At 35.8% G+C, this 21,115-nt stretch overlaps 1 protein-coding gene across 3 annotated transcripts in view; it reads right to left on the bottom strand.

Moving 5' to 3' along the window:
• Ptp10D (Protein tyrosine phosphatase 10D) overlaps positions 1-21,115 on the bottom strand; it is a 44,863-nt gene that overhangs the window by 8,667 nt on the left and 15,081 nt on the right. For 2 of the 3 annotated variants that reach the window (XM_068303675.1, XM_068303674.1), the window contains exons 3-5: positions 1,831-2,080; positions 833-1,114; positions 602-649 (exon numbers count right to left, since the gene is read on the bottom strand). In XM_068303675.1, coding sequence (XP_068159776.1) covers positions 602-649; positions 833-1,114; positions 1,831-2,080 — 580 coding nt within the window. The remainder of the gene's footprint in view (positions 1-601; positions 650-832; positions 1,115-1,830; positions 2,081-21,115) is intronic. The other variant, XM_068303676.1, reaches the window with a different exon arrangement.

Raw genomic sequence — 21,115 nt, forward strand, 5'->3', positions numbered from 1 at the left:
TCTTTGCTAAATCCTTTATAACTTGCCCATTAGACATTAAGTTCTTAATAACTTGGCTTAATCAACAAATTATGTTTCCTCTGTTTGTTGCTGATCCTAAAGAGGACTTGGTACAATTTTAATAAGCTGTCTAACATAGATTTTACACAAGGACTTTTAAACATTATATACACAAGAGAAAAAGCAAATGCCAAATTCTTTCTGGCTATGTTGTGTACAATTTCAGCAACTTGCAACATGACCACAGACCACTGTGCCACACAGTGCCCCTAAAATCAAACTAAATGCGGTTTCGTTTAGTCTTTTGTATGCAAATTTGTTCCAAAAAGGGAAAAAGGGATGATGTTGTGGCCATGTTGTGAATGCATGCAAAGTAGTTGTAGTTTGTGGTCTTGCAATTTTTGGCTAGTAGAAATTAAAAACTGTTTTTTTTTCTTTTCTCTTTACATTTTGGCTCCTGGCCATGATTGTGTGGTTGAGTCCCATTCAAAAAAAGGGGTTAGGGGTCAGGGTTATGGATGAGGAATATATATGTATGTATGTATGTGTGGATGATGTTCATGCAGCAGAAGCAATCCAAAACAAATGGATCAACATTTACCTCTCAATATTTTAATATCCAGCAATTCTTTATGCCGCGTCCTTCGACCTTTAAATGATTAGTTTTTAGTCACGTGAAGAGGGCGGGGTGAAGGAATGGGGAGTACAAAATTAAATGAATATAATTAAGTTTACACCCAACACCAAGAGAATAATTTTTAATCGTTATGAATGTGTCAGGGGAAGTTAATAAAGTTTTCTTTTTGCCAATTACTATAAAAAATTCACTCACTTGTGGTAAAATTACGACTCGTATAGGCCACTGATTCTTTGCCATCGTATATGGTATAGGCCTGCACCTGATATGTAGCGCCGGGTGTCAATTCCTTAACACTATGCTGGAATGTATTGTCATTGACCTGAAATGTGCGATTATAGCTGCTAGATGCCTCCGATAAGCCAAGCACCTTTATTTTGAATGCCGTATAGCTGCCCTGTGTGGGCGGTGACCAGAGTATGATGGCATTTTTACCACTTCTCACTTGTACCGACAGATTCGATGGTGGATCAGGTGCTACAAAGATCGAAAATATAAATATATATATATATAAATTATAAACATTATCTATGACATTGGTAATCTCATTTTCTTATACTAATTAAACAAAACAATTTTTCTTATCTGTATACTCTTTAATTTGCCAATGGGCACATATGTTGTGAAGCTTCCTATTTAAAAGGACTAAGAGGACAACTTTTATCTTAAATTCTTTCTTTCGTCTTAAATCTCATTCTGGCTAGTGCCTGCTCCTTTCTCTTTCTCAAACTGCTGGCTCTTACTCCAAAAAGAGAGGGAGAGAAAGATGAGTAAGGATATGCCTAAGCCCATTAGCTAACTACCAAAACGACACTGCCCTCCAGTGCTGGGTGCGTCATTGTCATTGAAAACGAGACCCTTGGGTAATTTATAGGCAAATGGCTGACCATTTCACCATTCCATCCAATTGACTTCTTCTCTAGGTGTTTGTTGAAATCACACCCATACCCAAAAAAAAAAGAAAACAGGAAAATCGAACAAACAACCCTTATATCTTCCTCTCTCCTCTCTCTATATCTCTCTATCTATCTATATGGCTAGCCTAGCTGATTGATTTTTGTTTTAAGGCTCATTAGGAGAATGTTTTTGCTCCTTTTGACGGAAATGGGATACATTAGTCGAAAAAAAAACGAAAACAGAGGCAATTAATGCAAGAAACGGAAGCCATTTAAGTAGCAAAATCCTTCACTTACCCGTTGTAATGGTCACCGTCCAGGTGAGCCAGTCATGATGCGTTAGATTTGTATAATATAACCAGAAATTGTATTTGGTGCCAGGTAAAGCACGCGAGAATTGTATCTCATCGCCGATATCCCGGGATGCAATTGTTGTGTTCGGTTCCGGATAACCAAAGGGTGGACTATAATCTAAGCGATATGATGCACCATCATCCAGTCCAGGATTATTGGGTATACTAATGGCTAGATCAGCGCAATGAGCATGCTGCAAAAAGGAGAGAAGAGAAAAAGTTCAAATTGATTTTAATCAAGCGACGACAAGGCAATCAAATGGCCAGCCAAATGGCCAATGCCAATGAGTACAATAATGATGCTGAATGTGCTGCTTGTTGTCCTTGCACCTGGAGCAGCATGGAGCATGCCACTCGTTGCCTATCCGTTGGGTGCCAGACGCCAAATATTAACACCGCAAACAATGCTTGACAGCCAACTGCCATGCATAAAAACAAAAAAAAAAGCAGTAGGGAAACAATGATAGAGGCAGGTAAAAGGGAATAGCGTGAATAACTTGTCGTAATGCATTGCAGACAGGAGAAGCAGCTGCCACAGATGTCCCATGCCGAATGCCCCCACAATGCTCCACGACCCATGCGCCACATTAAAGGATTAAAAAGTGTATATACATACATACAAAAAAAGGACGGAAATGCAGGCATTACAGTTGGCAAACAACTCCCACCCAGACGACAGTCACTTGCCAGTGCCAGTGACTGTCTGGTTAGGTGACATTTTTTGCTTTAATAATAATAACCCGACCATTTTATAGACTTACCAATACAAGTCCATTTCATTTACGTATTATCAATAGTCATTAAAATATCTATTACTATTTTAGGACATAATTACACAAATGACCAAAAAAATTGTTATTACTTTGCGTGACAAACAAAAAAACCTTCGTAATGTGTATATCTATAGGGCTAATTGCTTTCTAAAGTTATCAGAAAAAGTAAAGTTAACAAACGATCTAAACCTAAAACTTACAATCAGTTGACTCCACTTTTAAAACAAAGATTGTTGAGATTATCTCATTTTACTTATCCTGTATGGCTTTATTTACGAACTTCAGGAGGAATGGCTTGTTCACAAAGACAACAAAAGCAAATGATATGGTAACCAATTTAAAAAGAAGGTCAAAATTGTGTATACGTATAGTATGAATATGCCAACTGAAAATTGATCTGATCTGAAATCGTTTACAAGCCTTTCAGTTAAAGTATTTTCACATTGGTCACGTAGGCTGTATCTTAAAATATGCAATGTGTATATATGTATACATGTATTTATCAATAATTTTGTTCAATTTATCACAAAGTGAAGAGATACATATACACTCATAACTTTTCATCTTCCCAACGACTATAAATTTGTGCAGTAAGGGAAAAAAAAACAACAACAAACACACAGACACACCAAAAGTGCATACCTCTAGAACAGTTTCATTTATAAAATTGAATTATTTGCATATATGTAGTAGACATACATACATACATATGTACATATGTACGTGCCTTATGTGGGCAACAATTTTAATCAAATAAACCACAGTTGGGCGGATAAATGGGCGTGATTGTGGGCATGGCAGGAAATGACCCCCACAGCAATGCAAAATTCCTCAACAGCCATCAAATTTTTCAAAGTGTTACAAATAAAAGGCCAACGAAGCAGCACCAGAATAACATAAAAATACACACACATACATACATATGTACATACATATATGTATGTATGTATGTTTCTATATATATTTCACACACAAAATGGGAAATCCAACAAGAGAGTTTCATTACCATTTTGCTTTTACTCTTACAGAGAGTATTATCAAATTGATCAGATGCAGCAAAGGAATCATTTTTGATATATATATATTCATGTTCGGCATGAGAAGTAGAGTCGATATGCTCATATCCCCCAGTTCCATCAGTATTCCTTTAGAAATAACTTGCTCTATTTCTGGAACGGATCGCAATAACAAGGCAAGACAACGTTTCGCAAAGCTTTTGAGACGCAGGTGAAAGATCTTCGTTTATATCAAAAGGGTATTTAAACTTCTACATATCCCAAAATTGTTATTTTTCATGTTGATGATTTTCGTATTGAAGTTTGCATATCTTTTGCCATTTTTTCTTTAGTCCAAATCTGTCTTTATGTATGAAGTTACACAAAGTTTTACAGTCACATCATAAATAACTTTTGACGATGATAAATATACAATAAAGTGGCAATTTAAAGAGTCTTTCATTTATTCTTTGATATCGAAAGAGTTCCAAAGAATTGTTTATGCAAGTTTTTAGACGTTAAGCGATGCCAGGAAGCGCGGTGCCAGTAGCAATTCAAAAACTTAGATATATGTGGCACTAGAAGATTACTTTCGAAATATTTTGATTAATCTGACTTTTCTTCAAACTGTATTTGGCCAATTTCTAACCGATCTCAAAAAGTAATATCTCAATTAAATCGAAATTTATTATATTTTAAAATGACATTAAACACTTGAATATTTGAAAAAATTATTTTCGATACCATTTTTGAAAAAAATCATGATGTATACATCAGGATATTTTGCGAAAATTGGCAAAAAATTTAGTTGACAAGATTTTAATGCAGTTTGATAGATATTATTCTAATTTGAAAATAAAGACACGAATTTTTCAAATACACAAAAAATTGACTAAATTAGAGCTTGATAAAAATAAGCTTTATTGGAATAATTTCCTGTCGATTGGCATTTTTGTCTCGTTTAAAAAAATAACTTAATAATTTGCGTGATTTATATTTAAATTTGGAAAATTAAATTTGAAAGCATTAATATGGTATTAAATTTTTGAAAATCGGTTTTAATTTGTCAAAATTACAGATTCGCAAAGTTAAGAGTTTTATAAGAATTTTCCAAGTTTTTCAAAATTTTGTCAATTTGGCGTTTTGTTTCGCTTAACTTAAAAAGTTAATGTACCCTTTGCGGAAAGAAAAATGGCGTCAACAGAGTGGAAATGGTAACACAGCTAACAGGAATTATAAATAGTTGTTGAAATAGTTGATGGATTAATGGAAGAACAAAAAAGAGAACGACCACAAATGGAAAGAATGATGAGTGGTTCACTTTAATATAAAGTTAAATAAATAAATATAACTGCAGCGTTATATTGATTTATTTATAAAGATTTTTCATTGAGGAAATTGCGCGTAAAATTGAAAAATAAATCAAACAAGCAAAACAAATAAGAAATCTCTGCTCTTTTAATGGAGCAGAAATGGATATAATACTTTAAGGACATTCTTTAGGAATGTCATGCCAGGTCCTGTCCGAAAGTAACTCAAGCTTTATTTAATACAGAAAATAAAACAAAAGTTAGTGATTCTAAATAAGACATTGATGGATGAGTGAGTGTGTCTACTTTTTAGTGGCTAACATCACACATTCCTTGCCACATTTTATTTTATTTGTGCAACCTGTTTTCCATTCCCCTTTTTTTTTAGTTCCATCTGCAGTTCTTCTTGAATTGGCTAATCTTAATACCCTATAGTTTATTTGTCTTAAAGATATTATATTATTTTAACAAAATTGTTGTATCCTTTTAGAGGAATATTTAATATATTTTTGTTTAAGAAATACATATCATAAAACCCGAGTGTGTTTTAAAGAGTATTTGCAAGTCCATGTGAGCCTATGTAAGCTTTTTTTTTTTAGCTTTTCTTAATCAATTATTCATTTCGTTTTATTTTCACAACATTTTTTTTTGCTTTTCTGTAACAACTTTTGGTTTTTTTTTTTTTTTGTGTTTTGTTTTCGCCACGGAAAAAATTTCAATTGCAATTTGGCGCCGCACTTTCGCTTTATTATACCAAAAGAGTGAGAAGGAGAAAGAGAGAAGGAGTGAGGGAGTGTGTAAAAGATGAAGATGGAGGGAAATCGAGCAACGAAACGAGTGTTATTCGAGTCATTTTACTCCAGTCAACTCCATTCCACTCCACTCCATTCCACTCCACTCCATTCCAATTCCACATCAAACTCTAGTTTACTTTTTGGTCTGTTGCATAATTGAACGTTTTGGGTTTATATTTCTTTATTTCTCTGTTTTGGTTTTTTTGTTTTTGTTTCATTTTTTTGGGTTCGAAATGAGGGGGGCCATTACATGATGCTCTATGGTTAGGTTAGTTATTAACTGCTGCGTTAATAATCATTAGTCCGATATATTGATGATGATGATGATGATTATGATCGTTTTTAAGTGGACAAGAGAGTGTGCCAGTGAGTCAGTTAGTCGGTCAGTGAGTCAGTTAGTCAGCCAATCAGTCAGCTAGACATTATGCAATTAAATATTCGCCCCACAATGCAACACATTCGCTGCGGTTTAGTTTCATTGAGAGCTCAATTTACAATTTGTTAGTAGGAATTAAATATGTACATATACCAAATACACACATACATTCATACATACTCATATATGTATGTATATTTCATATGGTTAGCTTTACCTATACATATACAGTATGTGCATGAAATTTCCCTGCATTGTTGATAATCAACACGTTTTTGTCGCAAAAGTGACTTAAAAAAAAAAAAACAAAACAAAAAAAAAACCCATAAATGTTAACTAAGCGAACGACTTGGCAACTTTGACTTTTGCCAAAAGTTAATAACAATTATCAACGTAAAACAAAAAAAAAACAACAACAAAAACTTGCTAACCTTCGGATTTCAACGAACAAAATAAGCAAGGCCGTTTGCGAGTACTCTATGCATTAATAATAATTAACAAAATTGCTCAAAGAATTGGATTCGATGTAAATCAGCAATAGAACCACACCCCTTGCTATCGCTTTAGATTTTTAACTTTTATTTTTTTGCACACTTTAAAGAGGCTATAATACTCGTATTACGTATACGCCGGGTGTGTCACCTAACCAGAAAGACTTACAATATTTAGGATAAGCTTAAGAATTATTATGATAATGTTTACAATATTGAACATTTAGGGAGGAAATCATTTCCTTTCCTCCTTTGTATCTCTCTTTTTTTCTGCATTTTGAAGTTTTTTTTTTTTGTTTGAAGATTTGAAGTGATTATTTTGCCATCTCTTATCATGTGAGTTTGGCTCAATTATTTGCCATTTTCATTTTGGCCATGAGCAAGAAATGTAAACTTAAAGTTTTTTGTGTATTTTAATTTCCTTTTTTTTTTTGTTTTTGTGTGTTGTTTTTGCTGCTGCAGACAACAAACAACGGTCAAAGCAAACAGCAAAGTAAACAACAACAACAACAAATGAAAAAACGAGCAAACAAGCAAACATTTAAGAGAGTTGTGTAAATATATACAACAACAACAATGGCACAAAAAACGAAAATCATTTAAATAATTAAGCGCAGCATATGCCAAGTTTATGTCCGTGTCCGTGTCCAGTCATTTCAAGAGAACGTTATGACCCCGCCCGTTTCACCAATTTGCCTTGCCTTGTCAGTCCGTGTGTTCTATAGGTAGATAGATGGATGGATGGACGGATGGACGCATAGGCAACACTGCCATCGTAATGCTGACTACACGTTTATTTGCTCACATTTTGACAGACAAACTTGCGGCGGGAGGGGGTGGGGCAGATAAGTGTGTGGGGGATGGATGGCGACGAGTTCAACGTCATCTCAGGTGGCTCGTTCTATGAATAAAACCAAGTACAAGACAATGCCAAGGAGTTGGACCACAAAGCGCCAGTCAGTCAGCCAGTCAACCATTAAGATAAGCGTAACCACAATGGCGAATTCTAATTGAAACATGCTGAACTCTCTATACTCTTTCGAGTTTTGTAAAAAACTGAGGAACGAAATATTTGACAAACAATCTAGAACTATTTCTTACCTATCGATTAAGATATTTAGTGGAGATATTTATTCCAAATCAAGTCTAATTAAGCTTATTGATTATATAACCAATCAGATGATTATATCTAAAGGTTAAACAGGGTTACATATGTATATAAAGTAATGCCCTTGCTTGGTAAGAATATTTATACTTGATTTTATTGCAGATGTTTTCTTTACTAAATTCCATAAACCCTTCTGGTTGCAAGAGTAGAAAAAAATGGGCCAAGATATACAAATGTTACCAAGACAATGGGGACAAGAAAGGTAGAAAACTGTAGAAATGTGTACATAGGTGTATATATACATAGTTTTTATTCTCCCTCTTTTTAGCTCCACGACAGATTAAAGTCACAATACACATACATATATACTCTTATGTATGTAATTTAGTTTGCAGATGGACCCATTGAGAAATATTGTGGAACTGCAATTGCATATCTATGTAGGTAAACGAATGGCACTTGACTTTTCTTGACCTTAAACACTTCTTTTTGATATTTTTCTCTGGAACTATCTATTTAAAAGTGAAACATTTGCACTTTGTTTATTAGCTTTGATTCCAGGGAAATCGTAGAATGGTTTAAACTACACAAAAGGGAAACGTATTCCATGTGTAAGACCATTTAAAATGAAACACATGTCTCTCATTTGCTCTCTCTCTCTTTCGGTTTGTCATGACTTGCTCCTGACCATCATCTCGTCCCATTCATTGACTTGCTTGGACTGTGACTCTATGGAGGTCGCTTTAGGACAATGTTGTGTGTTTCCTATTACCTGACCAAAAGGCAAATGTGCAATTAGCATAAAGTGCTTGGGCCTGACAGTCAACGGACATACATACATAGGGATAGACAGCCAGACAGACAAAAGTTGCAATTGCAATTGCAGTGGTTATTGTTGCTAGTGTTGACTGTGTTGAAGTGTGAAAAGTTGGCGGTTGGCGCGGCAATGGCTGCATGACGGAGCGAATAACAACAACAGTAATAAATAAGTGACTAAGTTGAGTTAGTCAGTGAGTGAGGGAGTGTGGTGGAGACCTTCTCCTTCGTCTGTCTTCTATCTGTCTGTCTGTTGGTCCCTTGGTCATGTGCTTTGTGTTGTGCATTGCGTGTCTTGTTGAGCTTGGAGCGAGCTGGGCACCCATTCCCCATTTGCTCACTCATAGTCTCATATGCCACAACTGCACAGTGGGACAAAGAATGAGAAAGACAGGTTTCCATGGCATATGAATAAATTGCCAATAGATGAAGCCCAAAAATATTATTTTTTTAATTAGGAAAAAGATTTTTCTTATTCTATCACAGTTTCTAATTGTTTTCTTCAATTTTTTGAATTTTGCTTAGATTTTTTCTTCGGAAATTCCTGTCCCACTGTTCATTGTGTGCCATTAATTTATGTTCATTTCTTGTTATTGCTTAGTTGGTTTTTTTGTTTTTGTTTTATTTGTGTCTTTGTGTGTGTTGTTTGGTCTTTGGCATGCATTGCGCGTTGTCGTTGTTCGATTTCTTGCTTTCAATACCCTGTACATTTCGAATATGAAGGTTATGAGCGACTGTTCTTATAAGAAATACTAACAGAGGGTATTTATTTTGACAGGTTCTCCATGAATGGCTCAACTGTGATTTGTAATACAATTATTACTGATGCTTAAAAATGTTCAAATTTTTCTCACAGGATATTTTCCAAGTCTATGATGTTTGTTCGGACTTTTGTCTGTACTTTGATTTCTGTTTTCCATTGTTTTAGGCATTCCCAAGTTGATTTTGTATTTGTTGGAACTGAAGGCGAGCGCTCTGAGCTTAGGCTGAGCTTAGCTTAGTGCAGTTGAGCGGTGACTTCTCTTCCCACCTTCTCTAACTCTCCCTCCTCTTCTCTATCGACTTGAGCGGCTTTTGTTGTATGCGTGACTTGAATTGTTGTTGTCATAACAGGGGGGCTAGTTATCAGTTTATCAACATTATTATCATCATCGTCATCGTGATCGTTGTGATTAACATCATGAAAATCATCACACGCACATATAAGGAACCAGCAACAACAACAATTACTTAAAAGACATATAACAAATGACAACAGGAAGCTTAAATTGAAATTGGCTCCCGTCTCCGGCACTCAAACAAGTAAGTAAGTCCCCTTATTTCATCATTTGAGAGAGAGAGAGAGAGAGCGAGAGAAGCATCTCAAATGGCATTGGTAGAGTAATATAAGATGCTTAAAGATCTTTAAACGAGTCAAACGTTCAAACACATGGATGAGGTATGCAAATTATTCAGCCACTGTTGACCTATCCTTGTTCCAGCTCCTTCTGTTCATTTCCATCCAATTGCGATTAAATGACGAGTATTTTAAAGAACTTCTAGAGGCAAAATCAATCGCTACTAAATCTATTTGTCGCTATAAACTATGACGCTGAAGTGCATACAGCCATTTATTTGCAACCTCAAGAGGAAGTTGAGTGAGGAGTAAGTGAAGGCTGCCAGCTAAGTGGCCTCCTAGGTATGTGGCACATATGTATGTAGTTTTATCACATGTGCCACAAAATTTTTTGGCAGACTCTGACATCTTTTCGTTTTACCACGCAAAGAGTATACACGACAATACACTTAAGGATCATATGGCGTTTTTTGGCTTGGTAATGGGGTAAAGATAGGAAAACTTTTTACTTCATGTCTCTGTGTGGGCAAAAAGTTTTGCAGTCTCAATGAGAAAATTTAGGAAGGTAGAATGGAGTGTAAGTTGACTTTTAAGGAGTGAAAAATGTTCTATGTATATTGTGGCTCAGTGGCAAAGATTGATTAGCTATTAAAAAGAGTTAAAAATACATACAAAAAATTGTATATAACGGTCTATTGCTCCCAATGGAAAGTGACAGAGATATGTCAACTTACGACTTTTCTTTCTATCTCAAACTCTCAAACCAGAAGTTTCAATTGCAGTTCCACCTCCACTTTCAATCAGCTGTTTACAGTGACAACGGAGAAAAGCCATGGGAAATATTGTCAATTGTGTTTCTTCTCTCTATTTCAAACTCGTCTGCCATTTGTCTCATATTGTCTCGATAAGAGTTTCGCGTTGTTATTCCACTTGAAAATTTCGAGAAATTGTCGAATATCAAATCACCTTTTAAAGAGTTGGCGATTAAGCAGGGTATATTGATCTATTCCCTTATCTAATTGAGTGAGCTTGGATGTTTGGTGGAGTAATTGGCCTTTCCAAGCAAAAGTTTAATTCAAATTGCATAAATTAACTAAACCTACTCCCACCATATAGAGTATCTCCCTCACCTTTCTTCTTTTCTCCACTTTAAGTTGAGAAACCGAAACACGAGTATGAGGAAGTCTATACATAATGATGGGAGACGATGCTACTGAAAGTGCTATTGTGTATATATGTATGTGTGTACATATTTTGCATAACAACAGTAGCAGCAAAAAAAAAAAATCAATATTATTACCAGAGAAGGAGCGAGGTGAAGAGAGAGAGGGAGAGGGAACATTATGAGGAATGGATGCAGGCAATTTGAAATTGCGCGCCCTACAAGGGGCCCTGCCCTCTTTTCTCCTTGCAAATCATAAATACATTTGCAACAAAGAATTTTCTTTCTCTTTTTCTCATTATGTGTGTGTTGTGTGTTTCTGTTGCTTGCCTGTTTGTTGTTATTTGTTGGCCAACGATGCGTGGCCAAAGGACTTTGTTTAAATGCCATAGTATGGCAGGAGTCACCATTCCTTCCTCGAGGTTGGGACGCATCTAAAATGCCATAGTATGGCAGGAGTCACCATTCCTTCCTCGAGGTTGGGACGCATCTAAAAACACTCTAGTTAACAATAAGTTAACAATTCATTATAACTCCTTATTGTTTGTCATCTTAAACAAAATTAGTTGTGATACCTAAAAACCCATATTTTAAATTTTTTTTTTTTTTTGTTTTTGCTACAGAGAGCTAACTTCTGATTAAATTTTTGCGATCGATTATTATTTCAAACGCAGCAATAAATATTATAGAGATTGTCAAAGTTAATATATACATAGAGTTGGGTAAAACCGTTCAAATTTTCAGATAACTCTTAAAGATTGACAGACAGAGAGACAGACAAAAAAAAAATATCAGAAGCGAATTAATTGTGCTTTTTGTGGATCAATCAGCGAAACTGGATATATATTTGCCTGGCTCATATGATTTGCGTGGGTTAAACCAGTTTTGATAGCCTCTACTCTTCTCTCCTCTCATCTTATGGTTGTTTTGGGTTTGATAAATACATTTATATAGTCGCCGTTTCTTTGTTGTTAATGCAAATGAATTGGCATTAACCTTAATTGCCAATGTTTTGGCCTTTGACATTTCGGCTTTCTTTTGAGACTCGATGATTATGCAACTCATTTGTGTGTGTGTGTGTGCCATGTGACGGGTTAAATACATCTTAGCCCAAATTTGCAATGCATCATCATTCTTTCAAATGGAAGTATCTATTCATCTTAATCCTTTTTGGAATTAATGAATCGACTTTTGCGATACCTAGCAAAGTAACGACTTAGATATATTTCTAACCAATGTGATCATTCGATCGGGAACAAAAGGAAATAATCCTGTATACACTCTGCTTAATAATGGGTAGAGAGTGTTTAAAACAAAAAAATAAATATAAATAATGCTTAAGCTGTGTGTATACGCTCTTAATTGAACTGAAAACGGAGACTTCGGCGGAAATGGGATGTGGGAGATGTGGCGAGAGGGAAAAATGCCAGCAAAGCGCAAGTTTTTAATGGCTTCGCCAAAAAATGTATGTCAACTCTTGTAATTAAAAACTCGGTTACTGGATAAGTCGGCAACGACTTGGAGATACCGTAGAAAGCTAAAATTTAACTATCAAGTCATGAGTGAGTTTAGTCCATTTACTTATTATTGCTTTAAGTATGTATGTATGTATGTACATATGTATATATATACTCTAGTCTAGAATCTACTAGTTATACAATGTTTGTACAGTTTAAATATCTAAATATATATGTACCCTCTTTGGTGCTCTGTTGAATATTTTTGTAGTTGGCAAACATATAGAGAATTCTGTAGACTTTTTTTCTCTACTTCTTTTTTGGGTCGTCGTGATATGTGACCCAGCTAGAGCTACTTCATATAGACCCTCCCTCTCCCACCTCACATTCCATGCTCGTTTCCCCCCATTCCACATAGCTCCCCTTTTGACAGTCGACGTTTTCTTTTCATTGGCAATGTTGACAGTTGAAATGAGGCGCAATTCAAGCAAAAGTTAATCCTTTACAGCTGCTGCTGCGAGGGGGCGAAGTGCAGAGAGGAAGGTGGTAGATGGCAACTCAACTTTAAGCGGATTTCCTATCATTGACTCGTCTTCTCTGTTTTGAGAGGTCTTTAATTTAAAGATTGAAATAAAATTCAGAGAAATGCTTAATATTAAAGCTAAAATGATAAGGATGCCCCAAAAAATAGACTACACAAAAACTCTAAGTGAAATTGAAGATAATTTCGACACACAAAAATTGTTAAAAAATTAAAAAAAAAAGAATTGAAAAAAGAGGAAAGATGAACAAAAGAGCAGCCAACCAGTCGACACACCTATGAGCGCACTCGCATACACTTACTCACACACACATTGAAACTAAACTAAACTAAAAAGTCGAGTGCTTTTACCTATAAATAAAATAACAGGCACGGCAAACAAAATAAAAGGAAGTGAGAAAAAACTCTGCATTCAAAAGTTGGAGTACGAGTGGGAGTAGGTTGAATATAGTATACATAGTTACCCCGCACTCCCCCTGGAGCCGTTTCATTTTCAGTTGCGTTTATAGTTTAGGGTTTTTCGTGAATGGAAAATAGGGAGAAAAAAGAAAAACAAACTCCTGCCCGTTATGAAGGCATCGGCGACGGCGACGGCGACGGCATCAGAGTTAGCGTTGGCTGCTGCTACCATCATCATCATCATCATCATCGTCAACACTTGAAAGTGTCGCAAGTTTTTTAGTTTGCCGTACAAACAAACAAGCAAACAAACGACATCAGCAACAACAACAACAACAGCAACAACATAGGCATTTGCCGTGTACCATTAATTGAAGTTTGTTGAACCAAACGATGTTTGCTCCTGCCTACCAGCCAACCAACTAACTAACCAACCCATCCACCCACATTTTGCTCTTCATTCTATGCTTTTGAAAATCTCTTCACTTTTGAATGGATACAATTTTTCACACCTTTACATGAAGCCCAGCCCCCACTAACGCCCCAGCCCAAAGGTTTTCTAAATACCAAGGAAGGGGCGAAAAAAGTGGTTTAAGCTTTACCCAAGACACGAAATTCATCAATTAAAAGATCTGTGTAACTCAAAAAGAATATACATACATACATACTCTCTCAGCAATGGCAAATCTATGAAGATTTATCAACTGAACTAAAGATTCTGGTTCCTTAAGGCGTATCTATGACTAAAATTAACAAAAAACTTGTAGTTGATAAGTTTTCGAAAGCCAAGACCATTTATTTATCCCATCATAAAATGGCATAAAATGTTTGAAGCAATTTAATATAGAAAATATTTCAAAGACGCAATTAAGAGAAAACAGAATTTAAAATCAGATTTCATATTTCTTTTACAAACTTAATCCAAAGCCCAGAAGCTTTTATTTCTCTGAATCTGTGCAACTAGATTGATATGAATGAATAGATTGGATTTGAGTGGAAATGAGTTTTTACTGTATTTTTGGGTATGGTGGCTGAAATGCTATCAATTGCCTTTTAGAGACATGATTTTCTTTTGTGTTTTTATGTGATGTTAGACATCTGCAAAAAGGGCGTGGCTAGCTTTTGCTATTCCCAGTTACGTCTGCCCTCACACCATTGATAATCACAAGACCAAGACAGTTCGTTGTCGTTGTCGTTGTTAGTTGCCACATTTCATGAATGATGCAAGTATTTTTTTCTTTTTTTTTGGTTGGTGTGTCTCTCCCTCCATTGTCTTAAAGGCAAAGAGCCAAGCATTTCCTATTCGACAATAAGTAGTAGTGGGAAATAGAGAAACAAAAGAGATACAGAGTGTAAAAGAGAAAGAGAGTAAAAACAGAGAACCATGAGTTTGTTTTTTTTGAAGCCAGTTGTATTCAGGGTATCCATGGGAGCGTCTTGAATGGGTCTTTTGTAATTCATATTGCTTGCTTTGAAATTCAAATTAATTAACATTTTATTGCGCACATTTTGCAGCAGTAATGGCATCCTGCAGGATTAGGCCAAACATCCGCATCCGCATCCAGGCATTTGCATCGAGAAGAAGTTTGTCTGTGTTGGCCCCAGTAAGTAGACTTAGTCAACTGCGTCATTTGCATTTGCAGCAACTGCAGAGAAAGATTAAGATGGCAACTTTTTTCCCTTCCCCCTTGAAAAATGCAATTAAAATGGCTAAACTATATGTGCGATTTATCTCCCAAGACTCCGCCCCTTTTACATTAGCAGTATTTCTTGGAAATTCTTTCTTGCAAAAGGCAGATAAAACGATGAAACGAAAAGTAAAATAGAAAACAGACAAAACAAAAATGGCTATATGCCACCTGTACCCAGCCGCCCATACGCCCACCTATGTATATATATACATTCGTATCTACCTACAAATACATATACATATATGTTTATGTGTATGTACCCATATATGTACTTATACATACATATATATATATATGCATATCCTTTCAAGGACACCCTTTGCTGTCAGCACCGGATTTCTTTTCATTTTGTTTTCTGGTCCCCTTTTAAGCAATTTGCACAAATGCAAATTATATTAAAGAGAACAAATGGAAATAAAAAAACACACTTTGATTGTTTCAAGAAAACAGAATACCAAGACATATGTATGTATGTATGTATGTACATGAAAACATTTTGGAAAATTCATTAATTCAAAAGTCCTGACAATGAAAATAAAAGGTACATATTTGTTATTCTTCTTTCTTTCTTTTCCATGACAATTTTTAAAGTGAAACTGAGATAAAAATAGAATTTCAGAATTTCTTTAACTTTCTTTAACAAAAAAAACGGCATACCTGATGGGTTTTGTTTTTTTTTTTGGGGTTTGGCAGTAGGCTTAAGAATTTTTTATTAAATATTGAAATCAAAGATAATTTATGGCCAAGATAAGTGTCACTTTTTAAGTCATTTATATATAAAATGCTCATCTTAAGTTTAAGTGTATTTAGGCTCTTTAATGCCTTTCATTTACTTAATTAACAGAACACACACACACACACACATAAGAATATATGTATGTATGTATGTATGTAGATTTGCAAGCCACAAATTGAATTAAATATGTCTTTCCCTTTTTATCCATCTTTCGATTTGTGTGCATTATCTCTGGGCAAAAGTCTGAGCCTAATAATCTATGCAAGAAATCTCAGAGTGAGCAAAAACTTTCTCTATGAAAGCATATTGGGTGTGTTTTTCATATACATATTTAATATGAAATTATTAAAGTACAACTACGCACACACGCACACACACACACACACACCCCAGAGAAAGACACCCACACATCATCATCATTGTGTATATGTGTTTGAAAAGCCAGCAAAGTAAACTTTCTTGCAGTAGCTGGCAAAATTCTTGTCAAATTCTCAACTTTTCTATTTGCGCCCTTTGCCCATCCATGCCTAGCAACACAATGGTATGGAAAAACAGAATGAAATCAAAGGAGAGAAAATATCTACAGAGGGAGAAACTTTACAGTGCACACTCAAAGTATGCACACTAGCGAAAAGGAATAATATGAAATGTTTAGAAAAGCTAAGCTCATCCTAAAGGAACATCAGAGTGATTTTTGATAGGAAGGGAAAAGCGATTGCCAAGTGGGTCAGAATTTCAACTTCAGCGGTAGAAAATCATCCCAAAAACAAAAAAAAGAAACAAAAAAACATAAAATTCCACACTTTGCAAAAACAAAACAAACGAAATTTGTTTTTTTCTTTGCCTGCACAATGAGCAACAGCAACAACAACATCAACATCAACAATAACCATTTAAATTCAAAATTCCGGCAACATAATGTTGCCGATGGCCATATTCTTGCGCACATTCTCTCTCAACCCCTCTCTCTCTCTCTCTCTCTCTCTGTGTGTCTCTCTCTCGCTTGCTCACTCTCGTTCTTGCACTCTCTTTGTCTCTCTCTTTTGCTTTTGTTTAGTCTGCCACACATTGCGTATACATAACGTAACCGAAAGTTCAGCCGGCAGTTGGCTAAAAGGAAGTCCTGCTGCCAGCGTCTGTGTAGGTGTATATATGTGTGTTTGCGTGGGCGTCTGTATAAGTGTGTGTGTGTGTGTGTGTATCTGCCGAAATATATTGATTTTCCGTTATTTTGTTGTTGCTTGGTTTGTTGGTTCCTCATTCTGCTTTTGGGTTTTACTTTGCCGCTTCCTTTGTCGTCTGCAACCAGCCCAGCAAATATATACATATGTACATATATACATGTATATGTATATGTATGTATGTATGTATGTATATGTCTGGCTGCTTTTCCTCACTCGCTTTTGCTGTTGCTCTCTCTATTTTTTCTTTTCTCTGTTTTGTGTCCTGGTATTATTTAGCTTTAGATTCGCTTGTTGCTGCTTTTGTTGTTATTGCTCAGCTTCCGTTAGTTCTAGCCACCATTTGGCCTTTCCTTTTAGCCAAAAACTGACTGTGACAAGGCAAAAGGCAAAACAAATGGCTTGAATCCTTTGTTTTGCATATTGATTTTTGGGAAAAAAATTAATCCAACTTTTTGCGGTTTTCTAAATCTATTTTAAACATAATTCTACTATCTTTCCTCGTATTTTGTGTGTGTTTTTTTTATTTTACCTGTTTTTTTTATTAAACTTTCTTTGTGACTCATATTTTCCTTCTTATCTTTTCTCCCAGTTATATTCATTCATTTTTCTGGTAAGTTTTATCCAAAATTTTACTTTAAAAGCTTAAGTTTACTTTCTTTTGATCCTTCAGCTTCGCACTTTATACTTGATTCATCTACCTTGGACATTAATTTTGTTGCTGTTGTTGTTGTTCTTGTTGTTGTGCTTACTTGTAAATTCTTTTTCCACTGTGTCCACTTGCTTTCTTTCTATTTTGTTTCCCTATTTGTGTATGGACAACCATCCGCCGCAGTGGTTAAATCAAGCGTCACTGATGTAATTAAAACGGAACAACGATGTAAAAGGACACCGTCCAAAGGATAACATGCTGGCAATGGAAACTGCATGTAATGGCATGGAAAATTAGCTTTGACATACGGCAAAGAGTAAATGACGGACAACTGTACGAAAGGAGTCCGTTAATGTGACTTTTAGTGACATCAACTAGACAGTAGGTTGGTCATGGGATAAGTAACTAAGGAGTTATAGCATCGTTCAATTATCGATTGATATTAGCACGTCCTTTCCTTCTCTCTCTCTCTCTCTCTCTCTCTCTCTATTTCTTTCTCTCCTTGCCCTGCTCCAACTCAAATGACTCCAATACAATTCCTATACACATATTGTATATAGATATATCCTGTGTACTTTCTCCTCTTTCAGTTCCGTTGTTCTATACTCATTTGTCTGTAGCGGAAATGTTGACAGTCTATGGCGTTGGGGCAAACGCAGGGGAAAGGTGTAATGGAAATGCAATTTTCCATTGCATACAATAGGCATTAATGGGCACAATAAAGCGACACCTGGGCAGGCAGGTAGTCAACGTTGAAAGGAAATTACAGGAAATGAAAAATTCTCAACTCTCTCTATATCTCTCTTTTGTCTTTTCACTAGAGAGTTAGTAGCTAATAACTGAGTTAAGAACTAAACTTTGTTAGTTTCTGCACATACAAAATGATTAATCAATGTATAAAGTATGCCCTGATATAAATAACAATGCAACTTCACATTGTATACATAAACATATCCATACATACATACAAAACCAACAACAAAAGCAAACGGACAGCTGTCAAAGCACATGATAAAATCAACAATCATCAACACGGCTCGCCTCGTCTCGTCACCACTCGACTGGGAAAACAGCCACACCAGGGGTATGCGGAAATGGTGTTGTCTTGTGGGTAAAAGGACTGGAAAATCTGATTGCCTCTACGTGACCCCAAACAAAACTTTTCAAGCTATGCTCATCATCAAGTCGACAAGAATCTGCGATAATAGATGGAAAAAAGGTTTCAAATAAGGCACACGATATCTGGATATATGATTTTGGATCGGTATACGAGAATGTTTTCGTACACAACGAGTCTCGGTTTTAGCCAAGAGAAAATTCTTAGAAAAAAGCAAAGAAATTAAAGCAGTCTAAGAAAATGTAATCCTCCTCAAAAACCGGAAATCTAGTGGGGGAATGAGTCCTTCCTGCCATAGCAACAACAACAAACATCATGGTAATGATTATGATGATGGGGCAGCGGGGGATGACGCCGCCGTTGGTGGCGTCAAACGTAGACATAGGGCGAAGATGTAGCGAGACCTGCACTAGAAAAGCCAAAAAACCGGGGGAGGAAGGTTATATAAAGTTGTGTTTAAACGGATTTCATCACTGCCGGCGCTCATGGAATTCAATTTAATTTATCAAGAGCAAAGTAAAAGCGCCCACAAAAAAATAAAAATAAAACCACCCCAAACGAAAATCTCTCTTTTTTTCTCTTAGACAGAAAGACCATACAAATTTTCCCTTTTAACGTCGTCTCCATGCTGAGCCCACCATAAATGCAATTAATCATTTTTCTTTAAGTTTTTTTACGTTGATGGTTAATGTTTGATGGTGGTGTGAGTGAGTGAGCGGGTGGGGTTGGTTTTGTAGGGAATTCGGTGGGGGTTGGTTAACAATTTGTTAACAATTAAGTGCAACTGATATGAATTTCTAACTTGATTAGCCTGCAGGCAACTCTACTAATTAGAAGTTCATTTGCATATGGTCAACCAACCCCTTGACATTGACCTTAAAGTAGCTTCTCCATTTAACCGCATTCAATTAGTCACTCAATCCGAATCCGTTGCATCTAAATTGATCGTCATGGCTTTGGGATTAGGGTGGTCCTCAGTGTGTGTGAGGGTCTCCCTATGGCTAGTTGATTATTTATTTGACCACTCATGGCGCAAAAACACCTGACCAACAGACCGACCGACCACATGAAATTTTCGTTTCACTGCGGACTGCTGCAAAATTGTGAGTGATAATAAATTTGCTGGTGTTTTTTTGTGTTTTTTCTGTTTTTTTTTTGTTGTCAGAGGGGACGACAGTTGAGTTGAAGGACAGACAGGCGACAAACGGTAAGGTGAAGTGAGATGAGGTGGCAGAGAAGCATTTAAAAAGCGGAAATAAGGCAGACGACGGCATAAATAAACCACAGACTCAGACTCAGACTCTCTGCTCACACACACAAACCTAGATAATTCATTGTGGCGACAAGTGCAATGTCGAGAGAAAGAGTGGGACAGACTGTATGAAAAAGAGTGAGAGAGAACGATAAAGGGGCGTTGTCTCTCTACAAGACTCTACTCTAGGATTGCTCTAGACTTTGGAGTTAAGCTTTGTTTCTCCTCCAAATATATGTATGTGAGTTTCTTTTTTATACCATGCATCCCCCATAAGGTGCAAAAAGGGTATATTCAGATTGTCAAAATGTTTATAACAGAAACCAACTTCCTAATGGCTATTTAGATCTAAGTCTTGAACATCTTGCCACGAAGAGCTACTAAATTTTAAAAAAATATATATCGATGAATACTTAAGCTTTGTTTTCCTATTCCATTCCTTATTAACCATTATCACTGAAGAGCTTATCTGGAATATTTTATGAATGAAACAAATACATTCGGTATTCATTACTTAAAATTCAAAACCTTCAAGTGTATTCGTTCGTTTGAAACCAAAAAGTTTCGGCATCAAATAAAACTCCAATTTGGAATATTATTAAAGAGTACTTCAAAGTTTCGTAGGATGCAGGGTATACAAAAGTCGACTGGACAACCAAGTCTGCTTACATCATGTTTACATAAAGCATTTCTTTTTGTTTTTTTTTTTTTTGACATTTTGAAATATGAGTACAAATTTCTTCAGATGTTGACAACTCTTTAATTCTATCACTCCCACACTAACAAGGCTAAGTACTTGACTTATACACCCCTCTCTTTCTCTCTCTTCCACTCTTTCTCACCGTCTTTGACTTCTCCTCCCTGACCTTTGAGTAAGTGCTTTTTTGTCTCATTTGACAATAAACTTGAATTATATACACAGATGTACATATGTTTGTATGTACATATTCAATGTATGTAATATGTATGTACTTTAAGCATTTTGAAGGTTTGAGAATGCTTATTGAAAAATTCATTAAAATGTGGAAATTTATAAACATAA

This window comes from Drosophila tropicalis, unplaced genomic scaffold, assembly GCF_018151085.1.
Source record: "Drosophila tropicalis isolate 14030-0801.00 unplaced genomic scaffold, ASM1815108v1 contig_158, whole genome shotgun sequence".
NCBI classification, from domain to species: Eukaryota; Metazoa; Arthropoda; class Insecta; order Diptera; family Drosophilidae; genus Drosophila; species Drosophila tropicalis.